The sequence below is a fragment of the Leptodactylus fuscus genome, chromosome 1 (assembly GCF_031893055.1).
Source record: "Leptodactylus fuscus isolate aLepFus1 chromosome 1, aLepFus1.hap2, whole genome shotgun sequence".
NCBI classification, from domain to species: Eukaryota; Metazoa; Chordata; class Amphibia; order Anura; family Leptodactylidae; genus Leptodactylus; species Leptodactylus fuscus.
Window position 1 is genome coordinate 151,878,914 of NC_134265.1, and position 21,358 is coordinate 151,900,271.

General features: G+C 43.4%; 1 protein-coding gene across 1 annotated transcript in view; it reads right to left on the reverse strand.

Moving 5' to 3' along the window:
* Positions 1-4,818: 4,818 nt before the first annotated feature.
* Positions 4,819-21,358, reverse strand: part of LOC142209971 (transmembrane channel-like protein 1) — a 70,264-nt gene continuing 53,724 nt past the window's right edge. The window contains exons 17-20 of the mRNA XM_075279008.1: positions 8,352-8,477; positions 6,636-6,714; positions 6,464-6,560; positions 4,819-4,922 (exon numbers count right to left, since the gene is read on the reverse strand). Coding sequence (XP_075135109.1) covers positions 4,819-4,922; positions 6,464-6,560; positions 6,636-6,714; positions 8,352-8,477 — 406 coding nt within the window. The remainder of the gene's footprint in view (positions 4,923-6,463; positions 6,561-6,635; positions 6,715-8,351; positions 8,478-21,358) is intronic.

Sequence of the window (21,358 nt, forward strand, 5' to 3'; positions counted from 1 at the left end):
AGCTCTCTGCAGTTCATTCACTAGATCCCCCCGCGTGGTTCTGGGATTTTTGTTCACCGTTCTTGTGATCATTTTGACCCCACAGGGTGAGATTTTGCGTGGAGCCCCAGATCGAGGGAGATTATCAGTGGTCTTGTATGTCTTCCATTTTCTAATTATTGCTCCCACAGTTGATTTCTTCAATCCAAGCTAGTTGCCTATTGCAGATTCAGTCTTCCCAGCCTGGTGCAGGGCTACAATTTTGTTTCTGGTGTCCTTTGACAGCTCTTTGGTCTTCACCATAGTGGAGTGTGGAGTCTGACTGTTTGAGGGTGTGCACAGGTGTCTTTTTATACTGATAACAAGTTTAAACAGGTGCCATTACTACAGGTAATGAGTGGAGGAAAGAGGAGACTCTTAAAGAAGAAGTTACAGGTCTGTGAGAGCCAGAAATCTTGATTGTTTGTAGGTGACCAAATACTTATTTTCCATCATAATTTGCAAATAAATTCTTACAAAATCAAGACAATGTGATTTTCTGGATTTGTTTTCTCATTTTGTCTCTCATAGTTGAGGTCTACCTATGATGTAAATTACAGACGCCTCTCATCTTTTTAAGTGGTGGAACTTGCACTATTGGTGACTGATAGAGATGAGCGAACAGTGTTCTATCGAACACATGTTCGATCGGATATCAGGGTGTTCGCCATGTTCGAATCGAATCGAACACCGCGTGGTAAAGTGCGCCAAAATTCGATTACCTTCCGTGGCGCCTTTTTTGCACCATTAACAGCGCAGGGGAGGTGGGACAGGAACTACGACACCGGGGGCATTGAAAAAAATTGGAAAAAGTCATTGGCTGCCGAAATCAGGTGACCTCCATTTTAGACGAATAGTGGATTTCAAATCCGGGTCATATGAGAATGTGAACTTTGTGACTATGAGACAGGGATAGCTGTACAGGCAGGGATAGCTAGGGATAACCTTTATTTAGGGGGGAATGTTATTAAAAATAACTTTTTGGGGCTCTATCGGGTGTGTAATTGTGATTTTTGTGAGATAAACTTTTTCCCATAGGGATGCATTGGCCAGCGCTGATTGGCCGAATTCCGTACTCTGGCCAATCAGTGCTGTCCAATGCATTCTGTTGGCGTGATGAAGCAGTGCTGAATGTGTGTGTTTAGCTCAACTACACCTTGTGCACCCTCGGCTCTGCTACATCAGAGCCGAGGGTGCGCTTGAACCCTTGTGCACACTCTGCTTCATCAAGCTAATAGAATGCATTGGCCAGCGCTGATTGGCCAATGCATTCTATTAGCCAGATGAAGTAGAGCTGAATGTGTGTGCTAAGCACACACATTCAGCACTGCTTCATCACGCCAATACAATGCATTAGCCAGTGCTGATTGGCCAGAGTACGGAATTCGGCCAATCAGCGCTGGCTCTGCTGGAGGAGGCGGAGTCTAAGGTCGGACCTGAATGGAGACTGGTGTGGAGCGATCTTAGACTCCGCCTCCTCCAGCAGAGCCAGGGCTGATTGGCCGAATTCCGTACTCTGTCCAATCAGCGCTGGCCAATGCATTCTATTAGCGTGAACTGAGTTTGCACAGGGGTTCTAGTGCACCCTCGGCTCTTCTACATCAGATTGCTACATCTGATGTAGCAGTGCCGAGTGTGCATCAGATGTGTAGTTGAGCAGAACTGGCTCAGCACTGCTAAGTCTCTGCATTCGCATAGGAATGCATTGGCCAGCCTTCGGCCAATCAGCGCTGGCTCTGCCGGAGGAGGCGGAGTCTAAGGTCGGACCTGAATGGAGACTGGTGTGGAGCGATCTTAGATTCCGCCTCCTCCAGCAGAGCCAGCGCTGATTGATCGAGTTCCGTACTCTGGCCAATCAGCACTGGCCAATGCATTGTATTGGCGTGATGAAGCAGCTCTACATTCAGCTTTACTTCATCGGGCTAATAGAATGCATTGGCCAGCGCTGATTGGCCAGAGTACGGAATTCGGCCAATCAGCGCTGGCTCTGCTGGAGGAGGCGGAGTCTAAGATCGCTCCACACCAGTCTCCATTCAGGTCCGACCTTAGACTCCGCCTCCTCCAGCAGAGCCAGCGCTGATTGGCCGAATTCCGTACTCTGGCCAATCAGCACTAGCTAATGCATTGTATTGGCGTGATGAAGCAGTGCTGAATGTGTGTGCTTAGCACACACATTCAGCTCTACTTCATCGGGCTAATAGAATGCATTGGCCAGCGCTGATTGGCCAGAGTACGGAATTCGGCCAATCAGCGCTGGCTCTGCTGGAGGAGGCGGAGTCTAAGATCGCTCCACACCAGTCTCCATTCAGGTCTGACCTTAGACTCCGCCTCCTCCAGCAGAGCCAGCGCTGATTGGCCGAATTCCGTACTCTGGCCAATCAGCACTGGCTAATGCATTGTATTGGCGTGATGAAGCAGTGCTGAATGTGTGTGCTTAGCACACACATTCAGCTCTACTTCATCGGGCTAATAGAATGCATTGGCCAGCGCTGATTGGCCAGAGTACGGAATTCGGCCAATCAGCGCTGGCTCTGCCGGAGGAGGCGGAGTCTAAGGTCGGACCTGAATGGAGACTGGTGTGGAGCGATCTTAGACTCCGCCTCCTCCAGCAGAGCCAGCGCTGATTGGTCGAGTTCCGTACTCTGGCCAATCAGCACTGGCCAATGCATTTCTATGGGGAAAAGTTAGCTTGCGAAAATCGCAAACTGACAGGGATTTCCATGAAATAAAGTGACTTTTATGCCCCCAGACATGCTTCCCCTGCTGTCCCAGTGTCATTCCAGGGTGTTGGTATCATTTCCTGGGGTGTCATAGTGGACTTGGTGACCCTCCAGACACGAATTTGGGTTTCCCCCTTAACGAGTTTATGTTCCCCATAGACTATAATGGGGTTCGAAACCCATTCGAACACTCGAACAGTGAGCGGCTGTTCAAATCGAATTTCGAACCTCGAACATTTTAGTGTTCGCTCATCTCTAGTGACTGACTAAATACTTTTTTGCCCCACTGTATGATCCTCATAGCTAAAATCAAGTTTACAGCTTCAGGACAGACAGTGGGAACTTGAAAGCTGCAGCCTTTGTGAGAGAGTATAGCACACTAGTTGACCAGCAAGCGAGATGAACACTGCAAATGAGACTACAATCAATCAGCTCAGTCCCAGCCTTTAGTGTAAGTTCCAGAAGAATTATACTTCCAAAATCGGAATGTTCTTTTACCCTGTTCTACTCCAAGTACTGTGAGTTATATTGTTCTACATCTAGTCATCTGGTCTTCTGAGCCCTATTACGTCTGCGCCTTTAAAGCTGATCTACAGCAGTAAAAAAAAAAATGGCTTGGTTGTTATGGAAACCTGGAGTAAAGCTGTGTGCATGTGGAGACTAAGCTCCTGCAAACTTCTATTGGCTGATAAGTGACATGTGACTTTGTCCCGAACACCTGATGTGCCTGTTTGCCAAATTTGGTGAAGATCAGTCCAGCCATTTGGTAGTGTGTGAAAAACAGACAGACAATCATTTTTATATATAGAAGAGATAGAGGAGATAGATAGACTGTGTATATCAAATAGACTGTGTATCACAACATGAGCTTTTCAAACTTACACAGCCAGTTCTATTATGAGACACACAGAGACCAATTGAATTAATTGTGATGATTTATTGAGAAATTCCTGTACAATGGAATTATATAGCCAAAGGATGGTGAAACAGCAGTACGATACACCTTTAGGCTAATGCCCCAGGAAAAAAAAATGCAACATTTTACAATACCAGCAAAGTGAATGAGATTCTGTCTAATCCTATCGAAAAAATAAGAAATATGAACAAGCTGTGTTTTCAAAATAGCAGTATGCCAATTGCATCTGTGGAAATGTGACAGTTTTCCCTATAGATTTAGGCGTGGGACCCATATAGTGAAGCGTAGCAAAAAAAATGTTGCGGTAAACAACATGGCAGAAATGCATCACGTTTTTTTCTGCATCATTTTTGATTGAGAGTTTTCCTCTGTGGAATTTCTGCCACAATTATACCTATACAGAAAAAGCTGGCATATTCTGTAGGTATAATTGACATGCTGTGACTTTCAAAAATGCAGATTTTCCACTGCAGATTATTTTCTACATTGTGTGGATGAGATTATCCAGAATCCCATCCACTTTGCAGGTACTGTAATACACTGAATTTTTGCACTGTGGAGTTTCAGCCTTAATAATGGAAGGAAAAATGCAGAGAAAAATTAAAATGCATTTTCGGTGCATTTTTCCCGCATCATTTTATGGCTGCATTTCACTACATGGGGCCTTAGCCTCATCCACACATTTCAATATAGATTTCATAAGGGAAGAAAACAGCAGGGAAAAAATCTACAGAAATTGTGTTTTTTAGCTGCGGTTCGCGACATCGGGCCTCAGCATTAGACCATTGAAATCAATGAGAGGCTTTTTTACCTATTGATTTCAATGTGTTCCGTGTGGAAAATGGAACCCATTGAAGTCAATGAGAGTCTTTTTTATCAGCGCTGATTCTTACGCGAGTTATTGTTCCACAATCAGCGCCACTTTACTTCGAGTAAATGGACCCTAAATGAAATTGCTAACAACCTGGTGGTAAAAGAATAAGAAGTTGTTTTTATATCATTGCCTGTGTGATCCTTGAGCTTCTATAGCCCTTTACAATTTGTATTTTTGGAATATTGCAATGTAAAGACTATACTATGTAATAATAACAAGATATGTTGTGTAATCTCTGTAATTACTCCATGTCATATGTAACAGTACATTTTATTTGTTAATTCTCGTCTTCATGAAGGCACTGGTGGTCCTTTAGATGGAGGTGGTTTAGTTACAGCAATCCGAGGAGGTACTTCCAGGTTTTTCCCTTTAGGTCCACCATTCTTATTGGGATCTTATGGAATAATAAATAATAAATCACATTGTTTATTCACATATCTTTGAAAATGGGACAACTTTTGATTTATGGCAGTATTTGTGTCATTAATACATCTTGCAGTATACTTTATTAACACATTTTGTCTCCTTTCTGTGAAATCCTGCATTTTTTCACAGATTTTTTTATATATGAAAAAGGAGATTCTCCTCTTTCATGTTACACTTAGGCTGTCTAGTGCTATCTAAAATATTTCCAGAGATATCACTGGCTGAAAACAGTCGGGATTGGGATTTTTAAATCATATACATTTTATAGCTGCGTATAAATATCCTAATCTACTGTATTTTCAATCAGTGATATCTATGGAAATAATTTAGTATCTTCTCTTTCATATGACACAAAAAGCAAGTTTACAGCCTGCTCTTCCATAAACAGTAAGGGTCAGTGCACCCAGAGTTTTTTGGTGCTGATTTTGACGCTGGATCTACCTCAAAATCAGCCTCCAAAAAAACTCTCAATAGAGTTCTATTGGGAGACTTTTTATGGAAGTTGATTATGAGGCAGATTCAGCAACAAAATCAGCGCCAATAAACTCTATGTGCACTGACCCTAACATTCAGTGAGAGGCAGAGACAGCTCTGAATCCAGAAGCAAGAGAGAGTGAAAAAATGCAGGATTTCACAGAAAGGAGACAAAATTTGTTAATAAAGTATATTACAAAATTAATTAATATCACAAAAGTTTAGTTACACTTTAAAAGGAGAAATTTTTATTGCATTGCACCTATTATGGGCTAAAAACATTTTCTTAATCAGCTTTGACTAATAAATCTCAACTGCTTTAAAACTGAGGCCCCCGCAGCAGAAAATCAGCTCTTTTTGTTGCAGATTTTGCTGCGGTTTTTTAAGTCAAAGACAAGAATGGCTACAAAAGGAATTGGGAATATCTACGAAGATCTTATACTTTTCCTTTCCGCTCAATCCACTCCTGGCTTTGGCTTAAAAAACCGCAGCAAAATCTGCAATAAAAAAAAACCTGTATTTCCACAATTTGAGGCTTTACACATGCTGCAATTTCCAAAACTGCAACTTATTTTTCCGCAATGTGTGGATGGGACTCACTAGAACTGTAAAATGTTGTGTTTTTTCTGTGGCACTTCCGCTGTGGCCAAACCACGGCATTTATGCCACATGGTGCCCCGGCCTAAGCCTAATTCTGCACCTTTTCTCATACAGACCTGTTCTCTAGCCCTTATTTGTATTTTTCTAATAAGGGACATAACTCGTTTAATACCCAGAATAGTTCAGAAGTTTTATTAGTATCCTATTAGGAAAATATATTTGTATCCCATAATAGATGCAATACAATGATTTTAAAAAATGCTCACTTTTAAGCTGCGTGCAACTAAACGACTGAGTATTATTTATTTTTTTCCATTTTATCACATTAAAACCTTTTGCTTTTTTAGATTTTTGCCATTTCAGATTATTACATGTATCTATATCATATCTAAATATAATTTTATGAGATTTTCTATTTGATATCTGGAGGCTTACCAGTAGAGTTGTCTTTTGGTTTAGTGGGATCTTCTTGAGCTGCTTCTGCTGCTTTCTCTGCTGCTTTTTTACTTCTCTTCTTATTTTCCTCAGCTTGCTATCAGACAGATGAAATTATTGTGAAGCATTCAGAATAAAGTAGTGCGCAGAAGCATAAAATATTGCTACTTACACTTTGCAGTTTTTTCTTCAGTTCCAAAATTGATGCTTGATATCCTTTGGATGTTGCATTGAGGTAGTATATACTCATGCTAGGGAGAAGATGAATGCAAGTCATAAAATCAAAATACTAATATCAGATCTTTTATTCATTAAGGCTAAGGCCCCATGTAGCGAGCCGCAGTCAAAACACACAGTGCAGTTTTTTCTACGGCGTTTCTCAAAGAAAGTCTAGAGTTTTTCTCTTCAGACTTTCTGCCTCTATTATACCTATACAGAAACCACCAGAATTTCCGCAGGTATAAATGACATGCTGTGATTTATAAAAACACAAGCGTTTTTGAACCCACAACATTTCCATCATAAATTTTTTTTCTGCTACATTTTTCACAACATGGGGTTTCAGTCTTGTCATGTTGTTATAAGTATGTTCTGTATGTTCATTTATGCTTACTTATCTTGCTTTGTCTGCCTAGCAACAGTGTTTAAGGAAGGGTCAAGATACAATGCATATTTTGACCGGTTGTAGACTGAAAAGACATGAGATGTATTTGGTCCAACAGATATTTATAGTATTACATATTGTGAGAAGGTGACAGGCAGAGTGCTGGAGTCCAGTTACATCAGCCCCAGGTCTCTGACATATGTGTGGTCCAGTGCGGGTCTTGAGTAGGCCTCAGCCCAAGTGTAGATCCTGGGCTCATTACTGGGCCAGAAATGGCTGCAGCTCTTGCATTCCAGTGCATTTCCATGGAGGAGGTGTATGGTTCTGTCCTGTAACCTGAGTCTGGTGAGACAGTATTGCGCTAGTTCTGATTGTGTGGCTGGTAGTAAGCCACACGTATAGTTAGGTTATCAGTTCTGTTTATTTAGTTGCTCAGACGAGCAAGTTTTTATTTTGTTTTTGCCTGAAGATAAGGCTGTATTTTGTTTTGCTCATTTTGTGCCTGAAGTGAAGCTTTATTTATTTTTCCTGTTTTTTTTTCTAAATAAACCAGTTTGCTGCATATTTTGTGCTCCTGTCTTCAGTATTTGGGTCTGCACCATTACTTCTACCGAGCTAACTTCCCCACAATATATATAACTATGACAATAAGAATCATTGAGTAGACTCTGGATTGCTTCATCCAGACTTTTACAAATGGCTTAAAAAAAATGAAAGAAGCAATATACACCTCATAGATCCCCTGCTGCTTCCTTTCCACCACTGCCAGACTCCACTTCTGGCGTCCCTTTTAATACACAAGAAATTCTCCCCAGCCAAACACTAGCTGAGCGGTCACTTTCTGTGTGTGAAAAGAGAGCAAGCAGGGATCAGTTAAATAAATATTTCTTGTGTTATCTTTTAACCAATTATGGGCCTTTTGTACTTTTTTGTTGCCCACTAAAGCCCTTTAACCAAAAATCATGGATAGATAGAAATCTAGCATCTGCCATTTATAGCATTGCTGGTAAGCTCTTATATCTCAGAGGGATCTTTGACATATTTTTGGCTTCACTGCTGGATGTGACTGCAGTCTGTGCACTGCCATACTCTAATATGTGTTAGGTGGGTCCTGCTTACATTTTGTGCCAGGTCTCTGGATGGCTACCCTACTAAACGGCAACAACAAGCCCTTAACCGTAATCACATTGCAAATGTGAATAAATCTCTTTATAGTCAATTTATACTAGACTTCAATGACATAAAACATTCCATTATATTCTACCCTGTCACAATCTTACTTACACCATTAGCAAAATGAATGGTAGAATTAACCCAGGATTAGAAGCATAGCCAAATACTTTAGCAAACCATGCAGGGAAGTCATGATGTAAGGTCTCCTGTATAACCTCAAACATTCGTTGCTTTCCACTAATAAAAAAAGAGACGTAAAAATAACCTATTAGCAAGCATATACTACAAGCAGGTTATATGTTTCTTAATACATGTACTAAAATATGCTATTTCATTCATTAAGCTATTAGCAGTCAGAAATTACTGTTTTGTACTACAGACTTCATAGCAAATTTCACTACCATAAAAGAAACTGAATGTCTTTACATTTAATTTTACTTACTTGACTATAATGCTTGACCATAGATCCTATAGATCCTATCTATACTGCTTGTTAATGTGGATGTAAGACTTTGTCCACTATCTTACTTTATTCAATTCTTTGTGGACACAGCCCTGACTTATCTGCTCAAAAGTCAAGTGATGTAGCTGCCTGCTCTCAGGGGGGAGGGAGGAGGGGCTAAGTGCACGGGAGCAAGCCTGTGTATCTAGCTATTCCTGTGTCTACACCACGTGACCTAGCTTCCTGCACTCAGATAGGGGAGAGGAGCTGCTTTCATTTATGAACTCGTCTTCTGTTCTCCCAGTTATCAGGCTAGCTAATTCAATTGTGTTCATTATGGAAGAGACAGGCAGTCTCTGTATGTAACACAGAATGGAGTTGCTCCTGCCTGTACTTCATTGTCCAATATTGTGCATATAGTGTTGTTTAAGGACCTTTGATGACATCACAGACCCTTCAGCCGCCCCATAGGATCACGCTATGCGGAGGGCGCATACAAGCTAATTTGAGGGCGGAGCTAAATGGCAGGTTGCATATGTGAAACCCCGCCCACAAAATGATGCAAGAAGCCAGGAAGAAAGAAGATTTTACAGCTGTGAAGACTGGTGAGTATGCGACGTGAGAATACCCCTTTAAACGTTAACTTGTTACAAGGTTAAGAACCCCTAAACCACCAGAATGCCCTAATGTAGCTGTGGCTTAGGGGTCCCAACCTAGCAATATCAGTCCCAGGCACCCCTCCATTTTTATTCTAAATAGCTTTTGATGTGAGCCATTGAAACAGAAAACTGTAGACCTTGCTTCACTATGCAGGGTGTACTGTATCCGGCTTTAACCGAACTAGGACACTGGACATGAATCCTAGAATCATTTTCAGCAAATTAACAATTAATAACAATGGAGGAATAGCAGGGATTGATATAGCCAAGTTTTAGACCCTAAAGCCCAACTGCTCATCTGCTGGTGGTCTAGGGTAATGGTTCTGAACCTTTTCAAGTCAGATACCCCCTGGTGAAAAAAGTACCCTCAATGGAAACTATGGTGTTCACCATGTAAGAGATCCTACTCCCTATCTGAAGAGAGGATGAAAAACTGGCATGCCTAGAACTCCAAGCAAATCCTTCTTCTTATGGGGGCACCTGTGGATGGCACACACTAAAAGTTCTGAGTCTCCTGACAAGCTTTTCCCTTATACTGCTGCCTTTGTCAATATACTAAAGCAGTTGCAAGTAATGGTGCTGTTACCCCAGAACCCTATTGCCTTCCCCTTCAATGTATGTGCTTTCTTCTTGTACCAGTGGTCCTGTGCCATACATCTTGATTTTGTAGAGACCAAGAGGTCTGTTTTGCTGCTGTTTTGTTATAAGTGAGAATAATAGAGCAGGACATGGAGGCTAATACATGATGATGAGAAAAAAGGGGCTGAAGAAGAGGTCGAGAGAGAAGGACATGAAAGCTGATACATGATGATGAGAAAAAAGAGGCTGAAGTAGAGGCCAAGAGAGAAGGACATGGAGGCTGATAGATGATATAGAGATAAACAACAATGAGGCCAAGAATGAAGGACACAGAAACAGAGACGCAGAGGAAAATGAGAGAAGATGACTAGGAGGCGGAAGTAGAGGCCAAGAGAGCAGCACATGGCAACTGAGGAGGATTTAGAAAACAGGAGAACCAACTGAGGTTGGTTGGGTGGGATTGAGCTGATCTTGAGATTTCAGGATCGTTTTTAGAATCCGATTTCCGATCATTTTCCATTTTAACCCAATCCCAATTCTGATCCTAATGCAAGGCAATGGGATTTTTTTAATAATCGAAAATCGGATTTTAAAAACGATTTTAAAAACTATTCTCTACACAGCATGGAGTCTAAAAATTGAATGCTTTAATTTTTAGAATCCACGCTGTGTAGGGATTAAAAAATCCCCCGGCTACTTAAATCCCCCCTGCTGTCCACTTACCTGCACAGAAGTGCTGCCCCTGCCGCTCCATGCTGTTCTACTCCGCATGTGTGCAGAGCACCGTATGTGCCCCCGCCTCCCATGCTAGTGTTTTTGATGCTGGGAGTAGGCGGGGCTTGTTGGGGCTTAGGAGAGTGTGGGCGTGTACAGGGCGGGGAGACACACCCTCTCCTAAGCCACAAGCCCCGCTGATAAGGTCATAGTCGCGTTTATGACTAATTGACCAATAATCTCGTGTAACTGTCATCGTCCTAATTAATAAGGCTGAGGGCCGGCGGTCAAGAAATCACACCATTCTGTGTTGGTATTCATTCTTTTCTCAGCTAAAATGTATACTGACACACTTTTTATTGAGAACACAGAGTTAAATAGTATCAGAGAAAGGAAGTGATATAACAACAACGTAAGTTTTCATATTCATTCCTGATTGGTATGGTACATCTCAATCAAATAGAAAAAGTTTATGCAGTGCCATATATAGCCAGCTGGTGCCGCTTCTGCATGTTGACCTTGGGGGCGCTGTCTTGTGGCAGCAAGCCAAGCATTTGTTTTTCTTGCACCCATCTTGGATACAGGTGCCATCTTATGATATAACATTATAGCAGTTTGAAGCATAAGCAACTACATCTAGCATTCAGTTTTAAAGGATAACAATGTTTTTCATACATTTCTTAATTATAACCTTCACACCACCTTCTTCCTAGGTCTGTAACACTAACCTGGGAGCTAGGGGCACACATGGACCGAGAAGAATGGGGAGCGACAGCGGCAGCGGATCTGTGCAGGTAACTGGACTATTCTGTTTCTAGTGGACTATACTATTCTGTTTCCTCTCTGCTGTGCCGTATACTGGACTCTGCTACATCTGCATTACTGTACATTGACTTGTCTATCTACTCTTCTGCTTCGTCCCTGAAGCAGAAGAGTAGATAGACAAGCCAAGGTACAGTAATGCAGATGTAGCAGAGTCCAGTATACGGCACAGCAGAGAGGAAACAGAAGAGTATATATTAATGGATGCAGGAATGAATGGATGCAGCCGGCGCACAGGGAGTTAAGCGGCCGGACGCCGGCACAGGCTGTGTGCCGGCTGCATCCATTCATTTCTATGGGAACATGCTAATCGAAACGGAAGTTTCGAATAGTACTCGCTCATCTCTAGTAGCTAACATTGTTAGCTTTTCCCACAATGCTTGGCCAGTAGCGAAGCATTGTGGGAAATAACCTCCGACCTCGATCCCGCCTAAAAAGATCGGGATCAGAATTCCGATCTCGATTGTGAAATTTACTTGATCGCCAATCTCAATCCCGATCGCTCAACCCTAGTTTTTTGGTTTTTTTTTTATCACTGCAGTCTTTCCTCCATAATACTTATTGTGTCTAGATTTACACTCCGAATGGTACTGTGGTACATGTTGGTACAATATAAATATATACACATTCTAGTAATGCTTGCTTCTTAACTAAGTTTTTTTTTAAATCAGATAATTTTTATTAACAAATTTTTCTTAAGTTTTTAACTGAAATTTTACATAAGCAGCACAGTGCCCTCTAGTGACTTTCAAATTCATATACATGTAAAATATAGAGTAACTGATTTACGCTGGGTTCACACCAGCGTTCGAGTCTCCGCTTTCAGTTTCCGTCTTCTGCATGGACAAGACAGAAACCGGTCATGCAGAGTCCGGCCGGTGAGCTTTTTATGCTCTCCATGGCAAAACCGTTTTTGTTTAAACACAGAGTACTGCATGTCCGACTTTGTGTCCGGTTAAAAAAAAACGGTTTTGCTGCGGAGAGCATAAAACGCTCACCAGCGCTCACGGCCGGACACTTTTCAAACCCATTCAAATGAATGGGTTTGAAAACTGCCTGCAGGTCTCCATTTTCTGCCCAGTTTCAGGCAGGAAACGGAAACCTGAAAGCGGAGATCCCGGGCGCAGACGTGAACGAGCCCTTATTCAATATCCACTACACTAATTCCATAACATATTTTATTTCAGGACAATGAAACTAAGGGTTGAAAATTACTGAAAAACTGTTTCACTTCAGGGAAACATTCAGTTCATAAATCTGTATATATTAACCCCTTCAGGTCCAAGCTAATTTTTGTTTTTGCATTTCCGTTTTTCCCTCCCCACATTCTAAGAGTCATAATTTTTTTAAATTTTTCAGTTCACAGTCACATGATGGCTTATTGTTTGCAAATTGTAATTTGTAATGGCACCTTTTAATATCCTGTGCAATTTACTGATAACTTGAAAAATTCTGAGTGAGAGAATGAGGTGGAATTGGAAAGAAAACTAATTTTTGAACTAAGTTCTTATGGGTTTAATGTTTACGGAATTCAAGTGGTAAAAATAATATGTTACCTGTATGTCAGTACCATCATGTTGATAGCAATTTTTTTTTTTTTTTTGTAGATTTTGAACCGCATATAGGGATCACAATGTACTTTTTTTTTTCCTATCAGTATGTCTTTATAGAATGGGAGGAAATCTGTGCAAACACGGGGAGAAAATATAAACTCATTGCAGATGTTGTTCCTGGCAAGATTCGAACCCAGGACTCCAGCACTGCAAGGCTGCAAATGCTAACCACTGAGCCACCATGTTGCCCCTACATCGATATCAAATTTATATAGTACTTGTAATTAGAGATGAGCGAACAGTGTTCTATCGAACTCATGTTCGATCGGATATTAGGCTGTTCGGCATGTTCGAATCGAATCGAACACCGCGTGGTAAAGTGCGCCATTACTCGATTCCCCTCCCACCTTCCCTGGCGCCTTTTTTGCTCCAATAACAGCGCAGGGTAGGTGGGACAGGAACTACGACACCGGTGACGTTGAAAAAAGTAGGCAAAACCCATTGGCTGCCGAAAACATGTGACCTCTAATTTAAAAGAACAGCGCCGCCCAGGTTCGCGTCATTCTGAGCTTGCAATTCACCGAGGACGGAGGTTTCCGTCCAGTTAGCTAGGGGTTAGATTCTGGGTAGGCAGGGACAGGCTAGGATAGGAAGGAGAAGACAACCAACAGCTCTTATAAGAGCTAAATTCCAGGGAGAAGCTTGTCAGTGTAACGTGGCACTGACGGGCTCAATCGCCGCAACCCAGCTTTCCCAGGATCCTGAATGGAATACACTGTCAGTGTATTCCCGTATACCCGATATATACCCCCGATACCCGTTCCAACGGTGTGCCCCCCCACCTTCACCCCAGAAATACCCTGCAAGTCCCCTAGCAATAGAATTGGGGCTATATACACCCACTATTTTTGCTACTGCCATATAGTGCCATTGTCTCACTGGGAATTCAAAGAATATATTGGGCTTACATATAACTTCAATTCCAGGGAGAAGCTTGTCAGTGTAACGTGGCACTGACGGGCTCAATCGCCGCAACCCAGCTTTCCCAGGATCCTGAATGGAACACACTGACAGTGTATTCCCGTATACCCCATATATACACCCCAAATCCCCGTTCCAACGGTGTGCCCCCCCACCTTCACCTCAGAAATACCCTGCAAGTCCCCTAGCAATAGAATTGGGGCTATATACACCCACAATTTTTGCTACTGGTATACAGTGCCATTGTCTCACTGGGAATTCAAAGAATATATGGGGGTTATGTGCACCCACAATTTTTAATACTGGTATACAGTGCCATTGTTTGACTGGGAATTCAAAGAATATATGGGGGTTACGTGCACCCACAATTTTTAATACTGCTATACAGTTCCTTTGTCTGACTGGGAATTCAAAGAATATATGGGGGTTATGTGCACCCACAATTTTTAATACTGGTATACAGTGCCATTGTCTGACTGGGAATTCAAAGAATATATGGGGGTTATGTGCACCCACAATTTTTACTACTGGTATACAGTGCCATTGTCTAACTGGGAATTCAAAGAATATATTGGGGTGACGTGCACCCACAATTTTTGCTACTGCTATACAGTTCCATTGTCTCACTGGGAATTCAAAGAATATATGGGGGTTATGTGCACCCACAATTTTTAATACTGGTATACAGTGCCATTGTCTGACTGGGAATTCAAAGAATATATGGGGGTTATGTGCACCCACAATTTTTAATACTGGTATATAGTGCCATTGTCTGACTGGGAATTCAAAGAATATATGGGGGTTACGTGCACCCACAATTTTTAATACTGGTATACAGTGCCATTGTCTGACTGGGAATTCAAAGAATATATGGGGGTTACGTGCACCCACAATTTTTAATACTGGTATACAGTGCCATTGTTTGACTGGGAATTCAAAGAATATATGGGGGTTACGTGCACCCACAATTTTTAATACTGGTATACAGTGCCATTGTCTGACTGGGAATTCAAAGAATATATGGGGGTTATGTGCACCCACAATTTTTAATACTGGTATACAGTGCCATTGTTTGACTGGGAATTCAAAGAATATATGGGGGTTACGTGCACCCACAATTTTTAATACTGCTATACAGTTCCTTTGTCTCACTGGGAATTCAAAGAATATATGGGGGTTATGTGCACCCACAATTTTTAATACTGGTATACAGTGCCATTGTCTGACTGGGAATTCAAAGAATATATGGGGGTTATGTGCACCCACAATTTTTAATACTGGTATACAGTGCCATTGTCTGACTGGGAATTCAAAGAATATATGGGGGTTATGTGCACCCACAATTTTTACTACTGGTATACAGTGCCATTGTCTAACTGGGAATTCAAAGAATATATTGGGGTGACGTGCACCCACAATTTTTGCTACTGCTATACAGTTCCATTGTCTCACTGGGAATTCAAAGAATATATGGGGGTTATGTGCACCCACAATTTTTAATACTGGTATACAGTGCCATTGTCTGACTGGGAATTCAAAGAATATATGGGGGTTATGTGCACCCACAATTTTTAATACTGGTATATAGTGCCATTGTCTGACTGGGAATTCAAAGAATATATGGGGGTTACGTGCACCCACAATTTTTAATACTGGTATACAGTGCCATTGTCTGACTGGGAATTCAAAGAATATATGGGGGTTACGTGCACCCACAATTTTTAATACTGGTATACAGTGCCATTGTCTGACTGGGAATTCAAAGAATATATGGGGGTTATGTGCACCCACAATTTTTAATACTGGTATACAGTGCCATTGTTTGACTGGGAATTCAAAGAATATATGGGGGTTACGTGCACCCACAATTTTTAATACTGCTATACAGTTCCTTTGTCTCACTGGGAATTCAAAGAATATATGGGGGTTATGTGCACCCACAATTTTTAATACTGGTATACAGTGCCATTGTCTGACTGGGAATTCAAAGAATATATGGGGGTTATGTGCACCCACAATTTTTAATACTGGTATACAGTGCCATTGTCTGACTGGGAATTCAAAGAATATATGGGGGTTACGTGCACCCACAATTTTTAATACTGGTATACAGTGCCATTGTCTGACTGGGAATTCAAAGAATATATGGGGGTTATGTGCACCCACAATTTTTAATACTGGTATACAGTGCCATTGTCTGACTGGGAATTCAAAGAATATATGGGGGTTATGTGCACCCACAATTTTTAATACTGGTATACAGTGCCATTGTTTGACTGGGAATTCAAAGAATATATGGGGGTTACGTGCACCCACAATTTTTAATACTGCTATACAGTTCCTTTGTCTCACTGGGAATTCAAAGAATATATGGGGGTTATGTGCACCCACAATTTTTAATACTGGTATACAGTGCCATTGTCTGACTGGGAATTCAAAGAATATATGGGGGTTATGTGCACCCACAATTTTTAATACTGGTATACAGTGCCATTGTTTGACTGGGAATTCAAAGAATATATGGGGGTTACGTGCACCCACAATTTTTAATACTGCTATACAGTTCCTTTGTCTGACTGGGAATTCAAAGAATATATGGGGGTTATGTGCACCCACAATTTTTAATACTGGTATACAGTGCCATTGTCTGACTGGGAATTCAAAGAATATATGGGGGTTATGTGCACCCAAAATTTTTAATACTGGTATACAGTGCCATTGTCTGACTGGGAATTCAAAGAATATATGGGGGTTATGTGCACCCACAATTTTTAATACTGGTATACAGTGCCATTGTCTCACTGGGAATTCCACAAATAATTTGGGGATTCATTCACCCTACATCTCAGGCTCTTGCCATATTCACCCAGGTTGTCAGTGCTGCACCAGCTCGTTCCCAGACAGCTCGGCCCGAAAAACGCGTTACCTATATAGAGGATTTGGACAATGAAGACAACATGTTCTAAATCTAATGTCTGCACCTTCTCCAGAATTAAAATAAAGGCAGCGTTTAACTTTCAAATAGCACTGCACAAAGGAAGAGCTTATCAGCTTGTCTCATGACATGCTACTGAAAAGTTTCATTTGTGTATCTTAATGTAAATATAGTTGTATAAGCTTTTTGGGTTTTAGGCACTGCCAAGTTATTTATTACCACCCACTCCCTTATAATGATGATGACGCCAAAGTCACTGTGGGTGTTCAGAGCTCACAGCTTTGGGTGACATTTGTCTTGCTCTCTGTCGGTACCAGCTGTCTTTTTGGATACCGTAAAGTTATGTTGACTTTATTAACAGCTATAGAAGCTTTAGCCAGGTTGTGACGGTGTGTAACCCTAACAACACTAAGTGGGATACACATTAATAGTCAGTCTATGTACGCTAAACGTATCACTGAAGTAATTTTTTTTCCCTCTCCCCTAATATAAGAAAGGAACAGACATTAGACCTAGACCGGGGTTCGAGGCTTGAAAAAATCCAGTATTATTTGTTCTTCATGATGTGAAATATGTGTTGAAAAGCAACCCAAGATGAAGTCAGCCATGTGTGCCAGTGTGTTACTTGGCATGCCTTTGCTGGCCCCAACTGTAAGGGTCACTCTCCATTTCCTCCATTTTCCACTCCCCTTCACACCATTTGTGGTGAAGCAATGGGATGCACTGAAGTGCACCCTCTAGCCTCGTGTGGGATAGGGACATCAGATGCCACTCCAACCCCCTCGTCTTCCTCCGCCAGCCAACGGTGCGAAGATGAGAGGAGTGTGCTCTGAATGTTTTCTGCCTAGCAGAGGCTAGTTCTCACTTACGAAAATGGCCCCACTTTGACCTGTATATCAGGCACAATGGTGTAGGTTTCAAAGAAACATGGCACCAACAAGTTGGAAAACGTGGGCCATGCGTGGACCGTGTTTGAGTCTGGCAAGCTCCAGATCTGCTACCAGGTTCCAGCCATTATCACAAGCGCAAAAATGCCAGGCCCCAGGTGTAGCAGGGAAAAAAAAATGCCATCTCAGCCAGGATGGCATCCCTGACCTCGGAGGCACTGTGCTGTCTGTCCCCCAAGCTGATCAGTTTCAGCACGGCCTACTGACATCTCCCCATGCCAGTGTTACAGTGTTTTCCGCTAGTAGCTGGGGTGGAGGTTGCAGCTTCGTAGGGTTTCAGTCTACTCCTGCCATGAATTTTGGCCTGGGAGAGGAGATAGGCCACCCCAGTTTGCACCCGGGGAACAGACTCCACCACATTCACCCTGCCTGTCATTAAAGATAAGCACTGCAGCATCCCTGACCACAGGCGCTTGTCCATGTGTCGGTGGTCAAGTGGACCTTGCAGCAAAGCGCAGAGCTCTGGGCCCGACTGATGTTATGGGACACATGCAGGCGCAAGGCAGAGACAGCACACCAAGAGAAGTAGTAACGGCTAGGCCCAGCATAGGGAGGTGCCCCAGCTGCCATCTGCTGACGGAAGGCCTGGGTCTCCAGAAGCATAAACAAACACCAACATCTCCAGGGCCAGCAGTTTATCGATGAGGCTGTTACAGGCTTGGGCATGGGGGTGGGTTGTATTGTACTTCTGCCTGCAATGAAAAGCTTGGGAAATGTGGAGTGGCTGGGAAGAGGCGCATGATGGTGCAGGCCAAAAGGGCGCATGAGGGTGAACTCCCCAATGTGTCAGAGATAGGTGTGTAGGTGTCCTTGCATCATATACTTGCACCATATTTGGCTTTGGAAGTTAATTTTGTGCCAAAAAGTGGTTAAGACAGCGATCCCTCAGCTACTCCCGTTACACTGTCTATTGAAGTTACCATCTGTGGAAGTGGACCACCATTTCTAAGATCCCAAAGGAAGCAGGCAAGAGATGTGCAGTTCAGAAAAAAAGATGAGAAAATAAGTTTAGGCTGTAGAGCACAGAGGGATCGGAGAGGACAGAGCTGGTGTCGGCCAGGTATTCCCACAACATGCGCCTATACTTGTCCCTCCTGGTGACACTAGGCCCCTGAGTGGCAGTAATTTGTCCAGGGGGGCCATTAACGTGTTCCAGACCTAGGAATAAGTCTTCCAACAGGGTAGAGTTTTGCATGCCTTTGCTTCTACCCACTGTTTTTGCTGCTTAGCTTCCCTCCACATCTACTCTGCTTTCACCCCTAAACATCACCCCAGTTTATGCCTTTGCTTCTACCCAGGTTTTTTGTTGATTTAGCTTCCCTCTACATCTACACTGCTTTAGCCCCTAGACATCACCCCTGTCCATGTGGGGTCGGTGGCCTCGTCATCCACCAACTCCTCTTCCAATTGCGCACTGCCCCCTTACTGCAAACCGCACATGACCACAGCTTGCCTTGATGGCAACTGTGTCTCATGATCCCCACTTAGGTCCAGACAAGTCGGTGGCGGGTCCAAAACCCCAAAATTGGAAGGAAATGGCAGATGCTGCAGTATTTCTAACACCTGTTCCTGGTGCTCGGGCCTGGTCTGTGTTGTACCCTGCACCCTGCTTAACGCATCTGCCATATCCGAAGTTGTGCTGAGCGCATGCTAATGTTTCGTGTCCAGTGCAATGGATGGGATGGGATTTCACATAAGTCTGCCACCCATGGCCACTCATGGTTGAGCAACTGAGGGAGTTGACTTTGACGAACCCGAGGGTTTTGGAGTTGGAACTACATCAAAGGTCTGTGCTGCTCACACACTCTGCTCAACACATGATATGTTTAGTGCCAGCAGTGTGGAGACGTCGCACAACAGCCGTTGTTCCAGCAGGTACAGGCGTTGTAGGAGTGCATAGAGGCTAGCAGCGGCAACTATACACTTTAAAAACTATCCGCACAAGCGCCACACTTTCACCAGTAGCTCAGGAACATTGGGGTACCTTTTTCAAAAGATTAGCAGCAATGAGTTAAAAACGTGGCCCAGGCATGGAATATGTTGCAGGCTGCCAAGCTACAGAGCCAATCCCAGGTTACGGCCATTATCACACATGACAACATGCCTGGGCCCAGGTGCAGTGGCAAAAACCACATTGCCGTCTCATCGAGGATGGCATGACTCACTTTGTAGGCAGTGTGCTGTCTGGCCCCCAAGCTGATGAGCTTCAGCACGGCCCGCTGACGTCTCCCCACACCAGTGTTGCAGCGTTTCCAGCTCGTAGCTGGGGTCAATTTAACAGCGGAGGAGGGTGGTGTTTCAGCCCTCCTCCCAGGAATGTTGTGTGGGGAGACAAGTCAGGCCACCACATTTTGCGACCCGGTCCACGCCTCAACTACATTCAACCACTGTGCCCAAATTGAAAGGTAGCGTCCCTGTCCGCATGCACTTGTCCATTCGTAACTGGTCACATGGAACTTTAGGGCTAAGCGCTGAATTTAGGGACCGCCTCATGTTTGGGGGAAAGTGCTGGTGTGGACGGCACAGTGCGGTGGCGCAGTAGACACTCTGCCCAAAAAGGGCAGAGTGTCCCCCAGCCGGGATTCCAACATCTCCTGGGCCAGATTTCTTGAGATGAGGCCGTTGAAGCCTTGGGCATGTGGGTGGGTTGCGCTGTACTTTAGCATGAAATGAAAGGCTTGGGAGATGGGGAGTTGCTGGGAAGAGGCGCATGATGGCGCGGGCAAAAGGAGAAATGGCAGGAAAAGGTGAGGATAAGGGTGAACTCCCCAAAGTGTCAGAGGCAGATGTGGAGGTGTCCTGGCTCCTGGTCTGGACTGCAGCGCCAGCCCTGTCAACAGTGGAAGAGGCAGTGGCCGCCAGGCCAAACGACGATTATCCTGCGCTTGCTCTCACCCACTGAGCCCAGGGCTTGCCTTCCAAATGATGGCACCCGCAAGAGGTGGTGAGATTCCTCTCCGCAGATCTCCAAACCATCTTGGACTTGCAAATTGCACTAAATTTGTCATGTAACTGACATGTATATGATGAGTCTATCCATTGTCTGTTCATTTTGGTGAAAGTCAGCCTGTCAGCTGACAGACAGCTGTGCTTGTCAGTGATGATGTCACCGGCTGCTTGTACCCCCAGTTTTTGCTGCTTAGCTTGCCTCCACATCCACACTGCTTTTGCCCCTACACATCACCCCTATCCATGCCTGTGCCTCTAGCCATAAGTCTGCCACCCATGGAAACTCATGGTGCAGAAAGTGAGGGAGCTGACTCTGAGGAACCCTTGGGTTTTGTAGCTGGTACTCCATCAAAGGTCTCTGCTGCTCACACACCCTGCTGAACATACGGTATCTAGGGTTAGAGCGTGTGGTGACCTCGCACAACAGTAGGTGCTTCAGGCAGATGTAGGCCTTGCTGGAGTGTATTGCGGCTAGCTCCAGGTACTGTAGACTTGGGAAAGTGGGTGTCCAAGTGCCGCACTTTCACCCTTAGCTCA